The sequence below is a fragment of the Triturus cristatus genome, chromosome 1_2, assembly GCF_964204655.1.
Source record: "Triturus cristatus chromosome 1_2, aTriCri1.1, whole genome shotgun sequence".
Taxonomy (NCBI): Eukaryota; Metazoa; Chordata; class Amphibia; order Caudata; family Salamandridae; genus Triturus; species Triturus cristatus.
Window position 1 is genome coordinate 438,008,166 of NC_140580.1, and position 18,258 is coordinate 438,026,423.

General features: G+C 50.5%; 1 protein-coding gene across 3 annotated transcripts in view; it reads left to right on the top strand.

The window, feature by feature from the left end:
* The window catches only part of TBC1D12 (TBC1 domain family member 12), a 244,564-nt gene that overhangs the window by 188,960 nt on the left and 37,346 nt on the right, over positions 1-18,258 (top strand). For all 3 annotated transcript variants that reach the window (XM_085605869.1, XM_085605888.1, XM_085605878.1), the window contains 3 exons: positions 199-270; positions 16,002-16,130; positions 16,341-16,450. In XM_085605869.1, coding sequence (XP_085461995.1) covers positions 199-270; positions 16,002-16,130; positions 16,341-16,450 — 311 coding nt within the window. The remainder of the gene's footprint in view (positions 1-198; positions 271-16,001; positions 16,131-16,340; positions 16,451-18,258) is intronic.

Here is an 18,258-nt window from a genome sequence, read left to right on the forward strand (position 1 = left end):
ACAGCAAGGTATTAAAAATGAAGTACCCACACCTCTTACCCAGTAAATGAAAAGTGGAAATGGTTTATTTCTCTCTTAGCATTAGGGACAATTCATAAAATGTTTTTGGGGCTGTGTTTAAAATTAGGTATTTTAGTTTATTTCTGTTTGTTCAGAGTGCACTTTGTAATTGAACTAATCTTTATTTCCTCTTCTAAGGGTGGTCCATATCATGATCTTTTACACAGTGTATTAGGGGCATACACATGCTACAGGCCTGACGTTGGATATGTAAGTATATTTCGTTCTGTGCGAAATGTTTTAGTGTTTTATAGTTTGCCGTATGTTTAACATGCTCCATTCCTGCAAGTGTTGTGTGTTTCTTTCTTCTCTTGGACATTCATCGTTTCATTAAATTCCAGTTTTTGTTTACTCATACCAACAAAGTGGAGGGCTCCTTCCTAACAGCAAGTTTTTTTTAACCACATAAACAGAGACCTGCCATGGCGTTAGCAGGCATTGCGTGCAGGGAATAGACTGAAGAGGGATGTAAGCAGTCAATGACACCAGACACCGCTCCAAGTTCCTCTAGGAAGTGTGTTTTTTTGTGGTAAACTAAGTCAAAACTTTGATAGGGTGAAGAAAACGTGCAGTCTGATCCCAAGACATTTCTCACTTGACCACCAAAAAAGTAATGCTAGTTGAGGAATGCTTTTTATAAGCACAGTGATCGATACAGTGCACATTTTCTGTGCTTTTTGTGCAAAGCTGGATGTGTGTAACTCTGACCACATTAATTTTTAAAACCTTTGGAATACAAGAAAAACGTCACCTTTCTTTCACCTGCTCTGCTTTGACAAAGAAGTATAGATATTTTTCCGATGCGTTTTTGCAAAGTTTGTTCTAAGTTGAAAGTTTTATAGCTGAAAAGTGCTTCCAAATGGATAGAAGAGAATCGAAAATGTCAATATTTCAAGTCCTACATGTGTCAGTAGTTAAATGTAATTTGGGTTCAGTTTCTGGTTAATTTAAAACTTTCAGCAATGAGCAAACAAGTTAGTAGAGTTGTAAGAGAATAAAGGAATATACAGTGGGCTTACACATTGATGATAGATAATAGGGAGGATGCTATATCAAAACTGTGTAAGAAACTAGATATCAACAATATTGCAAGTTGGCAAGCAAGTGGTTTGAGTAGTGTATGAAATTGGCTATTAGGAGATTAGTGAGGTTAAAGTGTAGAGTTATGAATGTTCAATTGTTAGAGTGGATGATAAGATGCTGAGGCCTGTGGGAGAAGGTTTGATTTTCCCAGTGAAGTTCTTTTCTACCCTGTTGTGGTTTAGCTTGTTAAGAGAAGGGGGCGGCTAATAAGTAAGTGTGCGCAAGCTGGGCTTGGCTGCAAAACATACTGTGGTGCTGAGATGGGGGTTCTATATGCTAGTGTTGGGTGGGGGGAGGGTAGGGAGAATGAAAAATTCTGTTGTGTGTGTAAGAACCTCGGTAGGGAGATGATCTTGAGGAGGGAACTGCAACACTTTATTTTCGGCGATAGGGTGGACCAGCTCTCCAGTTCCAGTCTTGTGTGCCTGAGAAGTGGTGCGATATTTAGCTCTCTGCCCTTTCAGCTGGGTCCCTCATGACCCACATCCCCAAGTATCTTTTTTTTAAATGTTTTATGTCATCAAATATAGTGCAATACAGTATTTTGACCACTATATCATTCACAATATACAACTGATACAACATAGCACAGTAGTATGCACAAGTTCCTGTATAAAAAAGGAAAAAAGAATCCGCAACCCTTGGTCAAAAATCTGTTTACCTTTAATTGAGTTCCCCCCACTCTCAATTAGCCCAGTGAAGGTGATCCAGTGGGATCATGAGTCCTCTCTTTCGTTGTTCTCTTCATACTCTCCTCCAGTAAGATAAGTTCGCAGAGAACCCCTTATGCCCCTCAAGCGAGACCCTCTGGGCAGCACTGGGGAGTAGATTTCAGAGTTCATGCTACAGGATGCCAAGTCAGTAAGACCTTTGTCAACTGTGGGTAGTGCACCCCTTCCCCATGACATGGCTACCAGTCGTTTGCCTAGCAGCAGAACCAGACCAGCACATTTTCTACTGTGCTTGGGTATCATTTTAACAATACACAGAAGCGCCAGTAGGGCCTAAGTCTTCAGTGTCAAGAGCACAATGTCATTCAGTACTGGAACCAATTTGTTCCAGTAGTCCACAACCACAGCATACTACCATGCCAGGTGCGGGAAGTCCGCTACTAGATTATTATATTTCTCACATGCGTCACTGGCCCTCCCTTCATATCTATGTAGTTTAGCTGGGGTATATTAGACCTGGTGGAGAAAGTTATAATGGAGTAGTCTCTGCCTGCCATTCATGGAGACCTCTTTAGTATGTTGACAACAACATTCCCATTGTTCATCAGTTAAGTGTGTGCCCAAATCTCTAGATCAGTTGTCCAGGGAGTAGTCTTCAACCCTAAGCATTTCTCTTGTGTAGTGGTGTACATTACGGTGATTGTTTTTGTGGTCAGTAAACAAGTTGCAGCAAGTCTCAGTAACGTCTATCTGCCGGCTTTAGGGAATATGTAGGGGATGCCCTCCTAATTGACTCTCGAAGTCTGTTGTAGAGAAATGCGGCCAGTGGCTTAGACTGCCTTTCACATCCCTAAGTATCTAAAGTAGTCAACTGCCACTTTGAGCACGAGGTGCAGCCGGACCACGGGCAGGTCACCCTGTAGTGGGGAAAAAAACATATTTTTCCAATTAACTCTCTACCCAGAGGCGGCACCATCATTTTGAAGGATCTGGCATTCTGGGCACAGACATGCTGGGATGCTGCACATAGAACAAAAGGTCATCTGCGTACAACAAGAACCTATCTTCCCATCCATCCTCCCTGAGAAAGCCACTCAACTGTGCATTGCAACTGATCCATCAATTTGGAGAACAGAAGGGGGAGAGAGGGCATTCCTGGTGGGTGTTGTGCTCAGTTGAGAAGGGTGGGACAGGATCCCATTGACCCTGACCCATGTGCACAGGTTTGTGTAAAGCATGTGCATGGACCTCCTGAAACAGGGGTCGAAGACGGCCTCTGTAGCCCTAGATGCAGGAACTGCCAATGAATTGTATCAAAGGCCTTTTCAAAGTCTACCGATATCCGCTCCCTTTCACCCCACAGTATGTGTGCTCGGACCAATGCAACACTAACCCCACAGAGACAAAAGTGGCTGCCACTTTCTGGCATGAAGCTGTTCCGGTCTCCGTGGACAAGCATACCTTGGACAGCCTGTTTGCCAAGACCTTGGAAAACATCTTCACTTCTGTGTTTATAAGTGATATTGGGCAGTAGGAGCTATAATCCTGAGGGTCCATCCCCTCCTTCAGGATCCCTGAAATGGTGGTACTTCTCAGGTCCAGGGGTGGGAAATACGATATATGGACCTCCTTAAAAAAAACTGGAAGCAGATGTACCTTGAGGGATGCACATTTCTTCAAGAATTCCAGGGGGACTTGTTTGGACCCAGAGTTTTGCCTGCAGGCATTTTAAAGACCACCTGCTGAATCTCTTCTTGGGCCATGGGAGGGTCTACATCTGCATGATCTGCCGCAGAGATAGAGGGAAGGGGGAGATCATTCAGTATCAGGCTGTCCAGCTGTATCTGTAGAGAGGCAGTATTAGAATATAGGTTCTTGTAGTAGTGTGCGAAATCCGCTGTGACGCCTAAGCTATTTTTAATCCGCTGCCCTACCTTGTTCTGTATAGACGGGACAATTTCTCTGCCTCCCAGTTCCCCAACTGGTATAACAATGTCCATGCCACTCATATATACTGTGCTGAGAAAGCAGCCACACACAGTGAAATGAACTCAGCAGGGTGAAAAGGTCGTCATGGAGCCATCAGGCATTCAGGTCCCAGAGGCTGCCAGACTCTGTGCCACGTGCTGCTAGTTCTACTGAGGAGTGATTAGTTAAACCGTGTGGAAGGATAACAACCTGCACTGTAGATTGAAAAGTTCTTGAGTCGTAAAACAGCGCACACATGCTTTCTTTCTGAGCGATACATGGTTTGATTTTTCCTTTTAGGACCTTTCAACCTGATTCTAGTATCCCTGTGTAGCAACCAAGCTTCCTTATCTTGGGTAACTTTGATGGAGCCAATCCGTGCTACTTGTGGTTCTCCTAGGTTGGTACCCCTAAAAGTACCCAGGTCATTTTTTTTTTTTTTTTTGGAAAACCTTTATTAACCATAGTTGCATCAATTGGCAATGTACAGTTCTGCGCCAGAGCATCAGGTCGGCTATGTTCGAACACATACAGTCAAATGATTAAACACAGCCGTTTAGCCGACAACCCGGAGGTCCGGCGGCGGAGTTCAGCTGAACATAGATATAGGATTCAGGTGTGTGCATTGCGTATAAGCGAAGCGATGGTGCTTTTCTGGTATGTGTCGCGTCATTTCTCAGCTAAAGCGCATTGTCTGCGTGTGAGGGGGGCGCTGTGTAGCAGCCCGCTGCGCAGCATTGTCAGCTAGCCACTAGGGTCACAGGAGGATGTGTGCTGGGTGCTGGGTTGTCTGTCAAGTGCCCTGATTTGTGGGCATCGGAGTCCCGGTGGCCCGCGTGTAGCGTGGGTTGGAGCGCGACAAGGAGGTTGCAGCATAGCTCGCAAGGATGCGCGCGGCGACCGTTGTTGTGATGGAACACGTGCTCTGCTAGGGAGCGTAGCCAGTCGCCGAGCTGTTCCCCGGGTGTGCAACATAAACTTAGGGATCAAGGCCAGGGTCGAGAACTCGGGTGGGGGCTAGAATAAGAGGGGTGAGGGGGGGGGGGGGGGGGTGAAGTGGAGATTCGCTTGCAGCAGTGTGTGAGGAGATAGGGGTTGTCCAGCGGGGCGAAACCGGGCCGCCCGGGGAGCGCGTCGAGTGGCCGGTCGCGGGGGGGGGGGGGAGGGGGAGAAGAGGGGGGGGGTCACTAGTGTGTGCGCGCCCTCTCGAGCAGCAGCGGCGGTGAGTCCCGCGCGCGCGCCATGACACAGCGCAGGAAATATCCGACATTAGAAGCCTGTCGCGCAGTATACGAGATGTGCCAGGGGAATAAACAGACCGAGAGGGCCGGGAGCTATCCCCGCCAGGGTCTCAGATATGTCGCCATCGAGCTAATAGTGTATCGGTGCCCACCTAGTGTTTAGGTTATCCCACGGGTTCGGCAGGCCGCCTGAAAGGTGGCAAGGAGGCCATCCCAAAGGTGGGCGATGGGGTACTGCCTGAGTCCCGCAGTTTCCTCACGGAGGAGCACTGCACTTTCCGCCTGCGCCCAGTTGACGAAGGATGCCCTCCAGTGCCTGATGTGCGGAGGGGCCGTCGCCTTCCAATGCTTGGTGAGCAAGCGTTTGGCCGTAACAAGCCCCATGTCCCAGAAGCGCACCTGTACTCTATTCGCTTTTGTGCGCCTGTACAGGCCCAAGATACATGCCTCCCACGTGCGTGGCAGCCGTCCATCCGCGCCGCGCTCTATCAGTGACAGCACGTCGCTCCAATATGTCCGCACGTCAGCGCAATGCCAGAGCATGTGCAAAAGATCCGCTCCTGGTGACGAGCACCGTGGGCAGGCGGCATCCGTCCGCGAGAAATATCTATTGATCTTCTCAGGAGTGAGATACGCTCGCTGTAGTATGTAATATTGTATGAGTTTGAAGCGGGGGTTGCGTGGAACATTAGTCGGGCTGGCCAGTATCATCGCCCATTCTTTATCTGTCCAGTCTCTGCCCCTGTCCGTCGCCCAGCGCTCCCTTAGTATCGAGGTGGACAGTCGCGAATGTGCGAGGAGTGCCTGCACCAGCCAGTGTATGACATGTGCGCCGTTTCCCATAATATGTAGATATTGGATGAAGGTATGTGTCGGCAGCTCCGTCGTCATGTCACCCCAAGAAGCCGAGAGCGTCTGCATGAGGGAGGCATGCAGGAGGAACTGTCCTGCCGGGAGCGCCGTGCCGTCAGCCAGGGCGGCAAACGTCAGCAAGTCGCCATCTTCATACAGGTCACCTAGCGTATCTACACCTGCCTGTTCCCACCCTGCCAAATGGGCCTCCGTGAGGGGGCCCGTCGGGCCAGGCATGCCCAATAACGGTAACTCCGGAGCGTACGGTGTGGTCGCGCGTGTGAGGCGAAGGCACCTCTGGAAACACCTGCGCGCCACCGCCAGGTAAACCTGGGAGGGGCAGGGCGCACGAGTCAGCGGATGAAACAGCGTGTGGATTTGCGTCCGCGTCCAGGCAGCCACATACGAGGCAGTGTCCTCTAGTTGCTTGCCGCTCAGCCACCCCGCCACCCATTGCATCTGCGCTGCTAGATAATATAGCTCCATATTGGGGACCGCTAGGCCCCCAGAGTCAGTGGGCATGTACATTTTGGCCAGTGCTACCCGCGGCCTCCCCTTGTTCCAGATGAGGTTGCGCAGCAATACCTCCAGGTCGCGGAATAATTTGGCGGGCACATACAAGGGCAGGTTTGCGAAGTAGTACAATAGGCGGGGCAGCACTATCATTTTAGTCAGTGCTACCCTGCTAGGTACGCTGAGGGGCAGGGTGTTCCAGTAGCTAACCTGCGTACGCACGGATGTGATCGCTCTGAGGAGATTCCCATCTAGGACGTCCGCCGGGGATCTGTAGATCCGTATCCCCAGGTAGCGGAACGTGGTGGGGTACCACCGCAGCCTGTCCCCCCCCAGTCGGACGTCGCACTCAGGTGTCTCCGGGCCAAAGGGGTAGGCTCCCGACTTGGCCCAGTTAACCCTCAGGCCCGACAGTGCCCCGAAGGTGCGGAATACGTCAGCGAGGGAAGCAGGGATGGCGGTCATGTCTCTGACGTATAGCAGCAGGTCATCTGCATATAGGGACACCGTGTGTAGGCCATCCGGCAATGGGATTCCCCATTCCAGTCCGTGTGCCCGAAGTGTCGCAGCCAGGGGTTCCATTGCCAGTGCAAATAGCAACGGTGACAACGGGCAACCCTGGCGGGTGCCTCTGCGGACCCGGATGGCGGCCGAGAGGATGCGGCCCGTGCGGACCCGGACGGTCGGCTCACTGTAAAGCAGGGCGATCATGGCGTTATAGCCCCCCCCCAGCTGGTATTTCTCCGTTACTGCCCTCAGGTACGGCCACTCAACGGAATCGAAGGCTTTCTCCAAGTCCAGTATAAGGCATCCCGCCCTTGGCCACTGCTGCGTGGCGTATTCCTGTACCCGGAAGAGCCTGCGGATGTTGTAGGAGGTATGGCGTGTGGGGACGAACCCATTTTGGTCCCGGTGCACAAGATCGGGTACGTGAGGGGCCAGTCTCCTAGCCAGTGCAGAAGCAAGGATCTTATAGTCTGTGTTTAGTAGAGCCAATGGGCGGTAAGAGCCCACCCGCGTGCCGTCCCTGCCTGGCTTCAGTATAGAGACCAGTGTGGCTTCGTTCAGCGTTGGGGGCAGGGCAGCTCCCTCCGCCGCCGCCGCATACATTCGCAGGAGCTCCGGGACTAGGATATCCGAGCCAGCCTTGTAGAATTCAGCCGGTAGCCCGTCCGGGCCCGGGGTTTTCCCGTTGGAGAGCTGAAAGATGGCCTCCCTAAGCTCGTCCGCCTCCAGTGGAGCGCCGAGCCCATCTTGCTGAGCGATAGTCAATTGCGGCATCGGCAGAGGGGAGAGATAGTCTGTGATAGCAGCGTAAGGAACCGCGAGTCGGGAGCGGTACAATGCGGTATAGTGGGCAGTAAAAGCGTCATGGATACCAGCTTGCGTGTACACCAGTTCCCCCCCCCCTCGCTCAGTATAGCCGTCACTGGCGTAGAGCGGGCATCCCGCGAAATCAGCCACGCTAAAAGCTTGCCTGGCCTATCACCAAGGCGGTGAGTCCTCGCCGAGTGCGCCGCATAGTTGACATTGCGAAGTCGCTCTAGGAGGCGTGCATGTTCCGAGCGGGCATCATGCAGCGGGCCCTCGTCCCCCTCCGCAGCCTCCCCCTCCCGCGCAAGCAAACTCGTTTCCAGCCTGGTGAGGTCTCTCTCTAGTTGATGTCTGATCTGCCCCTGAGTGCGCAGACAGTGGCCTCGTATCACGGCCTTGAAGGCGTCCCACTCCACCCTCGAGTCAGTTGCTGTGCCAGTGTTGTCCTCAAAGTATTGCGCGGTACGCTCGAGTAGGGCAGCGCGAAAAGCCGCATCTAGTAGCAGCGCTGGCTGCAGGCGCCATGTGGGGACAGGGGGGTGTGGGCGGGCCCAGGCTATGGACATGAAGTGTGGATTGTGGTCTGAGTGTGTGCGGCCCATGTATTGCGCGTCCGTCACATGTGGTAGGAGATCTGTGGATGCCATGAAGCGGTCGAGGCGGACATGTAAGTCGTGAGCGCCCGAGTAATAGGAGTACGACCGCGTCCCCGGATTGCGCTGTCGCCAGACATCGTGTAAGCCCCATTGCGCGGCCCACTCCTGCAACGCCTTTGTGGCTCCCCTGGTGGGGGCGTTCGCGGGGGGCGGGAAGGAGCGATCCAGCGTGGTGTCTAAGGTGCAGTTATAGTCGCCCCCTATAATCCACGAAGTGTCATGCCAAGGTGCCATAGTCGATGATAGCCGCGCCAGGAAGCCAGCTTGCTCAATGTTTGGGGAGTAGAGGGATATCAGTGTGATAGAATGACCATCTAGCCTGCCTCGTGCGGCCGTGTATCTGCCCTCGCTGTCTATCGCAGTGTCTGTGGCCTCCCACGGGGTCCCCGGGCGAATCCATATCAGTGTTCCGCGAGCGAATGAGGAGTATTCCGTAGCGTAGAGTTGTCCTCGCCATCTACGGTGGAGTGCCCTCACCTCAGTCCCGTTCAGATGGGTCTCCTGGAGCAGCGCTACATTAATCTTGTGCCGCTTTAGGTACGAATAAATATGGTAGCGCCTAGCCGGTGTGTGCATCCCTCTGACATTCCAGGTGCATATTTGTGTGCTAGCCATGACAGTCCTGTGTGTGGGGGTCTCCCTCAGCCCCCAAGAGCGCATCTCCCATCTCGAGGGCCCCCCAGGACCAGCGGCCCGCTCCCGCCGCGCAGCCAAAACTAGTGATGTGCGTGCAATGTCGTGATCTCCAGCAGGGTGAGGGGAGAGGGAAGAAAGGGTGCATAGAAAGCCGAAACATGGCAACTAAAGAAAGAAAAAAAGAAAAACTTGTAGAATACCAAAAGGTCGGCTGTACAACAGGTCGCCGTCCAAACACTCAAGCGAGCTTACGAACTATACAGTCTCGGGGGGTGGGTAAAGTATCTTCTGAACAACAATGGAACAATGCAGGTTCGGAAGCGCTTCGTATGCCTCCCGGGTGTTGCGTATGTGCTGCTGTCGGCCGGCGGGCGTCCGATGGCCATAGTTCAAGGCCGTAGCAGCTGTGTGCCTGGCCATCAGGCCAGCGGGGGTTGGAATGCCTGTGGAGAGGGGGGGAGGGGGAGGGCGCGGGCATGTCCCCCCTCAAGTCTCGCCAGTAGAAACAAGTCGATTATGCGGCACTAAAAGGTGTCTCTGCATGTCTGTAAATCAGGTGTGCAGGCCGTGCGGCCATAAGTAGAGATTGTACTCACAGTGTCTGGCTCCATGGGCGGGCCCCCCGCAGCGCCGCCAGCAGAGGCGCCAGGGCCCCTCCAGCGAGTTCAGTTTCGTAAGGGGCCACCCAGCAGGGATTCCGGCAGGTTAGCGGTGCGCGTCAGGTGGCAGTCCATCTCCGGGGCGCCTCAGCCGAAGAGGTCCGCGGTTTGCGGTGTGACCTCCGGGAGTCCTCCAGAGTCTTGTGTGTCTGGGATGCCGTAGATCGCCTCGTCGTCTGTTGAGTGGGCCGTCGGGCTGGCGTCCGGCCGAGCCGACGACGCCGGGGAGTTGCTGATCTCTGCCACCCTGCGCAGGGCGTCCCGCTGCTCCTGTTGAACAAGGTCCACTGGCGGGGAGTGGCCCGGCGTCCCGCCGGCTGGCGGCGGCGCGGGCGACCCGCGGTGGCGTCGTCGCCTTGATCCCCTCGGCCTCTCCATCGCGCCTGTTCCCGTCGTCCGTCGTGGCGCGGCTGGCATTCCGCCATCAAGCCAGGCCTCCGCGTCCTCGGGGCTCGTGAAGAAGTGGGTTTTGTCGTGCGCCACCACCCGCAGTCTGGCCGGGAAGAGCAGCGAGTACTGGAGGGCCGCTTCGCGTAGTCGTCGTTTGATCGGTAGAAAAGAGTGTCTTTGCCTCTGTACTCGCGCCGTGTAGTCTGGGAAATCATCACCGTCGCATTGTCAATGGTAATGTCCCCTAGGGTTCTGGCCCCTCGCAGGATGGCATCGCGGTCCCTGTAGTTGAGGACTCGGAGGAGAAACGGCCGAGGGTTAGAGCCCGGAGGAGGTGGTTTCGCGGGGACGCGGTGGGCCCTTTCCACCACGAAGTGTGGGGAGAGTGTGTTGTCCGGTAGTAGGTCTCGTAGCCAGTCCTCGACCTTGCGGACAGGATTCGCCCCTTCCCATCGCTCCGGGATGCCCACCAGGCGGATATTGTTCCTTCGTGCCCGGCCTTCCGCATCCTCAGCCCTGCCTTCTAGCAGTTCCACCCGATGCAGAAGTTCTCGTACCCCGGCGTCTGTCCGTTTCGTCGCCGGCTCGACCTCTGCCATGGTGTCTTCCAGCGCGGTGGTGCGCGTTTGCAGTTTTTTATGATCGGCTCTGAGGTGCGTCAGGTCAATTGCCACACTGTCTATGCGGGTCTCCAGGGAGGTGCGTGTCTGCTGCAGCGATTCCTCCATTCTCTCCATGGCCGCCAGGACGCTGTCCAGTTTCGCCGTTACGTGGTCCGTATCCATCGCGGGCGTCGTTGGCTCGTGTCGTCTCCTCTCCACTGTCGCTCCCGGTCCGGAGCGGGTTCGCGCCCCTCTAGGCATGGAGCCGGCGGCGTGTGGGAGACGTCCCCCCCCCGTCGTCGAGGGGTAGGGGGGTATTACTCCGTCGATGCCCTGCTCCAGTGGAATGGGAGCGGCTCACCTCGCCCAGTCTCACCGCCTCAGCCAGCCAGGCCGTGCCGCCTTCGTCGCGTGTTCAGGGGTTCCATCCAGTGGGGGGCTCGGTCGTAGCTGGATCAGCGCTCAGTGTCCCCCTCCAGTCCGCAGGGCACCCCTGAGTCCCTCCTCCCACGTCGTCTCGCACCTCAGCTCGTGGCGCAGGGGTCACGTCGTGCGAGTGTGTCTATGAGGCCCAGGTCGGCACTCCCACAGCGGCTCCAGGGCCCCGCGGGCGGTGGCAGCGTGCGTTGGCGCGTCGTGTTGCTGAATCACCAGTTCCACCAAGAGGAAAACCGCCTCAGCGCATCTTCTGTCCCGGCAGAGTGTAGTGCGGGGGGCAGGTCCGTGCGTGTCCTCCCAGAGCCGGGGGGCTGCCTCCGCCGCTCCCCCAGTGCATCCCCAGTCCACGTAGGGCGCTACAGCTACCTGTGGTGCGTAGGCAGTCGTCGCTGGGGTTCAGGCGCACGCCCTACCCGTCGCCAGTGGTGCGGTCTCGCGGTCTCGGGGGTGTCTTTGTTCGTCGCCGCCCTTTCCGTGGCGCCACAGGGGGGTCCCCAGACGGGTCCAGGCGCGGTCTTCACGTCGCCAGGTCGCCCCCGCCGCAGTCGCGGGCCGCCGCTCAGTGCCGCGGCAGCCCCTCCTCAGATTGTAGCTTTGGGCCCAAGGGACAGGGCGGCGCCTCGGGTTTGCGTAGCCGCGAGCCGCGGCCGCGCGTTCAGCAAAGCGGCCGCGGTCCCGTCTGTAAGGTCGGCGCGGTGTTCCACCGCCGATTCGCTGCAAATTCGGCCAGGTGACGGAGAAGGCTCCGTGGAGGGCCCGCCGGCCAAAACAAGCAATTTCCAGGATCGTTGCAGCGGAGAAACGGCCCGGGGCAGAAGGGCTCGATCGGGAGCTCTACCCGGGCACGTCCGCTTCCATCGCGTGCTTAGCCACGCCCCCCTAAAAGTACCCAGGTCATGTTGGAGATTTTATCAGCTACTTTTGCTGGAACAGGTGCAGGGTTAGCTAATTTCGTGTTAATCAGCTTCATTGTGTCTCCCTCAATCTGAGCTTCAATGGCAGATAGGTTTTCATCACATCAATGTGGTTTGTTAGAAGGCGGTTTTTCAGGAGAGGGTTCAAAACAGATGAGCTTTCCAGGCAGCCCTAAGAATTGCATATGGTGGCTGCTCTTGATTACGAGGTAGCGATTATCATCTAAGAGTTCATCTTAACAAAGGAGTAGTCTGCGTGTGACGGTAGCCTGCCTTTGGTCCAAGTAGCTCTAAGAAGAATGTCACCCTATACATGACTATTTAACATTTTATAATTCTGCGCGAGTAATAGAAGCAGAGACATCCTTCATGCGTCATTCCTTCTTTCATTGAATAAATGTCACGTATAAGCCATGCCTGATTGTAGCTGGTGCTTACAGGATCTCTTTGTGCATGGCTAGTCAACTTGGTGCTGCAGTTGGCTGTGATGTGCTTTTGGAAAAGTTCATCAAGGCCCTCTTCAGTTTTCATTGTTCACGCAGCCCAGCTTTCCCTTGGAGGTAAATAGATGTTAATAATGGTCCTATCATACCTTCTCAGTTTGGCTGTACTTGGGATGCATATCAGTCAGAACTATCAAAAGAAGGCAGACTTGCTTATCATTGGAGCGGGAAGGTTACCCAATCCAGGTGGCACTTGTATCAAAGGGCTGCCACTCACTCAGCTCCTAGGATTCTTTGCCCCCAACAAGTGAGCCATAATGAAACTTGGAAATGACAAATAATACTTATCCAAGTTTCCGCTAAGAAAGTTATGTCGATCTGTTCTAACCCCCTCCCTCCCCCACACCACTGTAATTAAAATATCACTTGACACCACCAATAATCCCAGAGAAGGTACACACTGCAGCAATGTCCTGGCAAAGAGCTGGTCAACATTGTGTTGCGATTCAGCAGTGCCTGCTCTATTCATCAACTGACACCTAACATATTAAAATCCCATGAAACATGCTTGTGTGTAAAGGTAGGGAGCATCAGTCCTGAGAACCAGAATGGAGAGGAGCACGGGGGTCAGTAGGAGGATGTTGGTGTAGGGTATTAGTGTTAAAGGGAGCTTGCCACCACAGACTTTAGAGGGGCCATGTTGGAATGGTTGGTAGAGCCTCAGTCTATTTCATCACAGCCAGGTCTTTTGGAAGCCTGTACGTTCTCTATTTTATGACATGCCATTTAGCTGCTGTTTCTCCTACCAGCTCTCCCTTCTCGCAGATCTCCTCTGCATGATGTTCTAGTATAGCCCAGCTGTGAACTGAGCCATCTAAATGCACGTAATGCTAGGGCACGAATGAATGATGAACCAGAATCCTACAATTCTTTCAAGAGGGAAGCCAGGATTTGAGGTCGGTCCTCACCCACAGAACTCCTGCCTCTTTGTTCTCGCCCTTTGACCTACCCTATACTTTGAAAGACAGACCTTTACCAGTCTGAGAGCTCCGACGGCACTGCACAAGTTATTTTAATAGCCAGATATGTAAGGGGGGGGGGGGGGGGCTTACATTTTTCAATTTGTTTGTTTTCATTTTGTTTTGGTTTACTGGCTGATGTAACAAATGCCAGCTGAAACATCAACTACTGTCCGTCACTTAGCAGCCGTTATTTAATAATTAAATGTAAATGCCTGGTTGCTTATTTAGCTAATGATACGATGATCGTTACTGAGAGCTCCTTTGTTAATTAATCTGGGGACTGAAACACACACACATACACACACACACACACACACACAGAGAAGGCAGTTGGTAAAGATTCTGCAATTACATATGTTTAAGGTTTGTGCTAAGCTTCTTGGCCCTCAGATTCTTTCAACCTGTTCTTAAAGGCGACCGCTATAAATGGGATGTAAATATCTTTGTTCCTTGACGCTCTTGCTACTGTTTCTAAGCAGCCTTGCTTACTGGTGGCAGATTTTTAACCTAAGACACAATGTAGTACATTTTTTGCCCAGATCACACAGTTTGGCCAAGTGAGAAGGATGGGATTCAAACTGAGGGCCCTCGAATCCAGCGTAGAAAATCTAACCCTTCAACAGAGCATTGGTACACTGAGTTATGCTACTTAACTTATTGCGGCTTCTGGAGCGTTTACCTGACTTCGGTGCACTTGTTTGTCTGTTGACGATTGATGTGTGAGATTAACTATGGCTACAGTGTTTAAAGGTTACGCTTTTAGGTCATGCCATTTATTTCTCAAGTCATTTATTCACGATTGCATCTTCTAGATCAAATGTCACATATTTAATTTCTCAAATCTGTACCTAATGCACCATGACGTGATTTTCTGTAATGGGCTACGGTCATCTGATGTCACATTCAGTGTGATGTTATGATTATGCTAATTGGTAGTATTAAAACTTACCAAATCTTACCATCCATACCTTCAGGTCATTTGATGGTAGATGTTTCTTATAGCACTGCTTTCCATTTTTCGGGAGGCACATAATGTTTTGGCAACATCTTCTTTTTTTATTAAGAATGTATTTCTTTTATTAGATGATTCCGCACATTATAAACACTGGACCATTAACAAATTCGAGCAAATGAGCCATCATCCTAGACATGTAATGAAAACAGCAGTAATTCTATACAACATACATCTCAGAGTAGGAATAATTATGTTTTACTCCTTCTCCCCAGAAAAAGAATGTGCACTTTCCCCCTTGGCTACTATTGTATCCCTCAACCTCAAATTCCTGCCTTTCGTCTGTGGGGGCTTCCTCAACATCCTCGAACTTAGCGATGATCCCCTACCAAGTTTGCAAATCCTCCTCTGCATGGTCGTCCCGCCTACACTGCTGGAGCCTCATCTTCTCTGCTACAGTCCATGCTGTAACCTCTTTAACCCATCCATGTTCCCTGAGTCCTATCTGGCTCATCCATGACTTTGGCAACATCTTTAACCTATATAATGGTATTGATCTTCCTTCTAGACCTTTTGTCTGATTGTGGTCTCTGGGTGCACTGTGTGCTACAGAAGGAACAACAAATATACAAAGACGGTGGATGAGCATCTGAAATCCAGTTCCAGTTATTTAGTGCCAGTGCATTTAAACTCCAGCAAATTGACTAAAGTTGGGGATTGGAAGTTCTACTATTTCATTACTGTTGTAGTCTGTGCCTGTTCTCCCGCAGAATTCTTCGCCCATATTGAAGATGTCAGTGATCGCTCTAGCCGTGACAATGTGAATTAGACATAATGTGCGTCTCCCTTTTGTCAAAGTATCTGGTCCTTTACCACCTCCTATGAAATATCATCCTATCAAGGAGCAGCTGGGAGATGGCAAAATGGTGCCACACTGCAATGGCTTGTTCAATCTTCTAGCCATGTTTCTCGTCCCCTCCAGTCCTGTTCAGCTATCCTGCTTTACAGTGCAGTTTAACTAAGGTTGAGAGGACTGTCCGAGTTCTTTTTAATGGTAACAAACGATCATGTTCACATGAAAACTTGTGAGTAGAATAGTGGAGGATGCTCAAAACTTCTGCTTATGAGCTAATGTCTTTTAACAGTGCTTTGCTTCATCACCACAACCTCTGACTTTAGTAACATAACCGCACACATGTAGTGATGCGGAGCCGTAAATAGGATTCGTTTTTTACCTGCCAAACCTCTAACACAAGGTACCGAATCGAGGTTTTAGTAGCAGGAAAATCACAGCCCAAAACTGCATTTTGAGCTACACATTAAAAACAGTAAGTCACCACATGCGTTTTGTACGGATAATGTCATATTTTGATCAAAAAGATGAAAGGCTATACACAGGAGAAATGTTCTCAGATAAGGACAACTACCAAAAGGTAAGTAGTTATGATTTGCAATTAAATAGTTCGAACATAAGGATCATTCACCAAGTACTTGGGATAGATTTAACTTGAAAAATGTGTCTGTTTCTAAGGACTGTTCTTTACTGACTATCTAATCTGTGGGAATTTGTATGTCTTCCCCATACAGGTACAAGGAATGTCTTTTGTTGCTGCAGTGCTGATCCTTAACCTCGAAGAAGCAGATGCATTCATTGCATTCGCAAATCTTCTGAATAAACCATGCCAGTTAGCGTTCTTCCGTGTGGATCATAGCATGGTATGTCCGTATGGAGTAGCTTGACTCTTGCTTGGTTCTTTATGATTTATGTTTCTTTCATATGTCGTAGACCTTGTGCTTATTGAAATGAAAGAATCGTGACAATACACACCTACCACGCAAACGTATTTGAGTATGTTTTATAAACCGGCTTTTCATTTGTTTTATACTGAGATTAAATCTGACTAACCCATCTGTTTCTATCTACAGATGCTGAAGTATTTTGCAGTGTTTGAAGTATTTTTTGAAGAAAACCTTCCCAAACTGTTCCTCCACTTTAAGTCTTACAGTCTTACTCCAGACATCTATCTTATAGACTGGTAAGTTACACATCATTCCATGGACTACCCACAATAAAATATGTCGGCAATAAACTAAGAATAACAATAGAAACTAAACAACTAAATCTAGACATGTCCTTGTGTTTACTATTTTTTTTTAAAGTTTGGCTTGGAGTAATGCAAGCAATATGACTTCATGCCAAATCTTTTGCAGATGTAAGAATAAGACCCGTAGTGTGCCATATGGAATTCTAGTTCTAGCGATTGGCACAGCAAGAGGCATAATCAAGTGTCATGCATGACTTGTGGCGTAAAGCTCTTACGCCTTACTGAAGTGGGATCGGCAGATTTGACTGGTAGCATTGTTAGAGCCAGGTATTTACTGCAACAGCTTGTGTGCACATTACCCGATTGCAAGAAGATCTCAATTTCAAAGAGGTTCAGTGATTCTTCTTTCTCATTGCCATTACAAGGATGTGTTGTGTTAGGTTCTTTGTTTTTGTGAGAAGGTATTCAGAGCCTAATGAAAATGAACGCGAGCAGAGCACAGTAAATTAATTTTTGTTCAGTGGATGTGGTAATCAGTAATTTTATAGGAAATTTGTTGCGCAGCGAGTTTAAGAATGTAGTAACCAAAAGAAATTAATGTGTGATGCAAAGATTAGAATTCAAATAGGTCAGTTGTTTTGTAGGATCTGCTCACATTGAGCATAAAACAGGTCACTTTAAATATGTCATATACTGGTAAATAGCTTCCTGTCTCCCTTAAAAAAGAACCTAAACACAATAGAAAGAAAGACTGAAGGCGGTTCATCGGAGCCACGGAGAGGTATTTACTAGGGTGAGAGAGCAGCTTTGAAAAATGTGACTACAAGCGCTCCTCCCCTCACGTGATAATAGCTCATGGGGTTATAGTATGGTAAAAATAGTATTAATAATTAAGACTATACCAACTGGGTACAGTATATACTGTGCATGCTAATAAGTTGCACGAAATTTCTGCTTCATTGATTAGGCAGACCACATTGTTGTTTCCTGTCTAGATTGGTGAAGGGATCATCCTTGTTGGTCCTGACGAGAAGCCAGGGGGATGGCTTCGAAACATGTAGACTAAGGAGGTAGCTTCCCATCATAGCATACATCCTCCGCTCCCCATTTTTAACAATATCAGCTAGTAGGAGTATTACATTTTAGTTTCCACATTAGCCAGGTTTTTTTAAACACGTTTCATCTCACTGTGACCCCTCCACTCTCACATTACACATAGTATCATTCACTTCTAAGTGCTCCCACGTCCCTGTCGGTTGTAGCACGCCCCATCCCGCAGCGGGCGGGAAGAACCCGAAGATGAAGCATGCCACCAAGGGACCTTTTGGGGGGTGAGGGTTATTTTAACAAAACATTGTGTTCCCCCATATATCCTTAGGGGACGCGTAGTTTCCTACAAGTGGAGAACAGACCTAGGAAGGATAATATGATTCTGTAAAAGTAGGGTGGATTCTTTTTGGTTACTTAGTATCCTTAAGTAGTCAGAAGTGTAGAAGAGGACTGGGGGCACTACAACTAAGCGGGTGAGTTTGACATGCTTGTCTCCATGTATGGAGAGAGAGGTCAGTCAGACAGACACGAAAAATGTTACGCAAAATTGCCTATTAAGGCTTTATATACCCAATAACATCTGATGCGAGTTATACGATTATTTAGTATTCTATAGGAACTGTGACCGACCTCTCTCTATCACTATGTAATTCCTCCAATGGGAGTTGTCTATTGTACTTTTAAGGATTTGAATCTGACACTCCCGCAGTAACCTGCATTGAGAAAGGCAGAATGCTGTCTGCATGGTG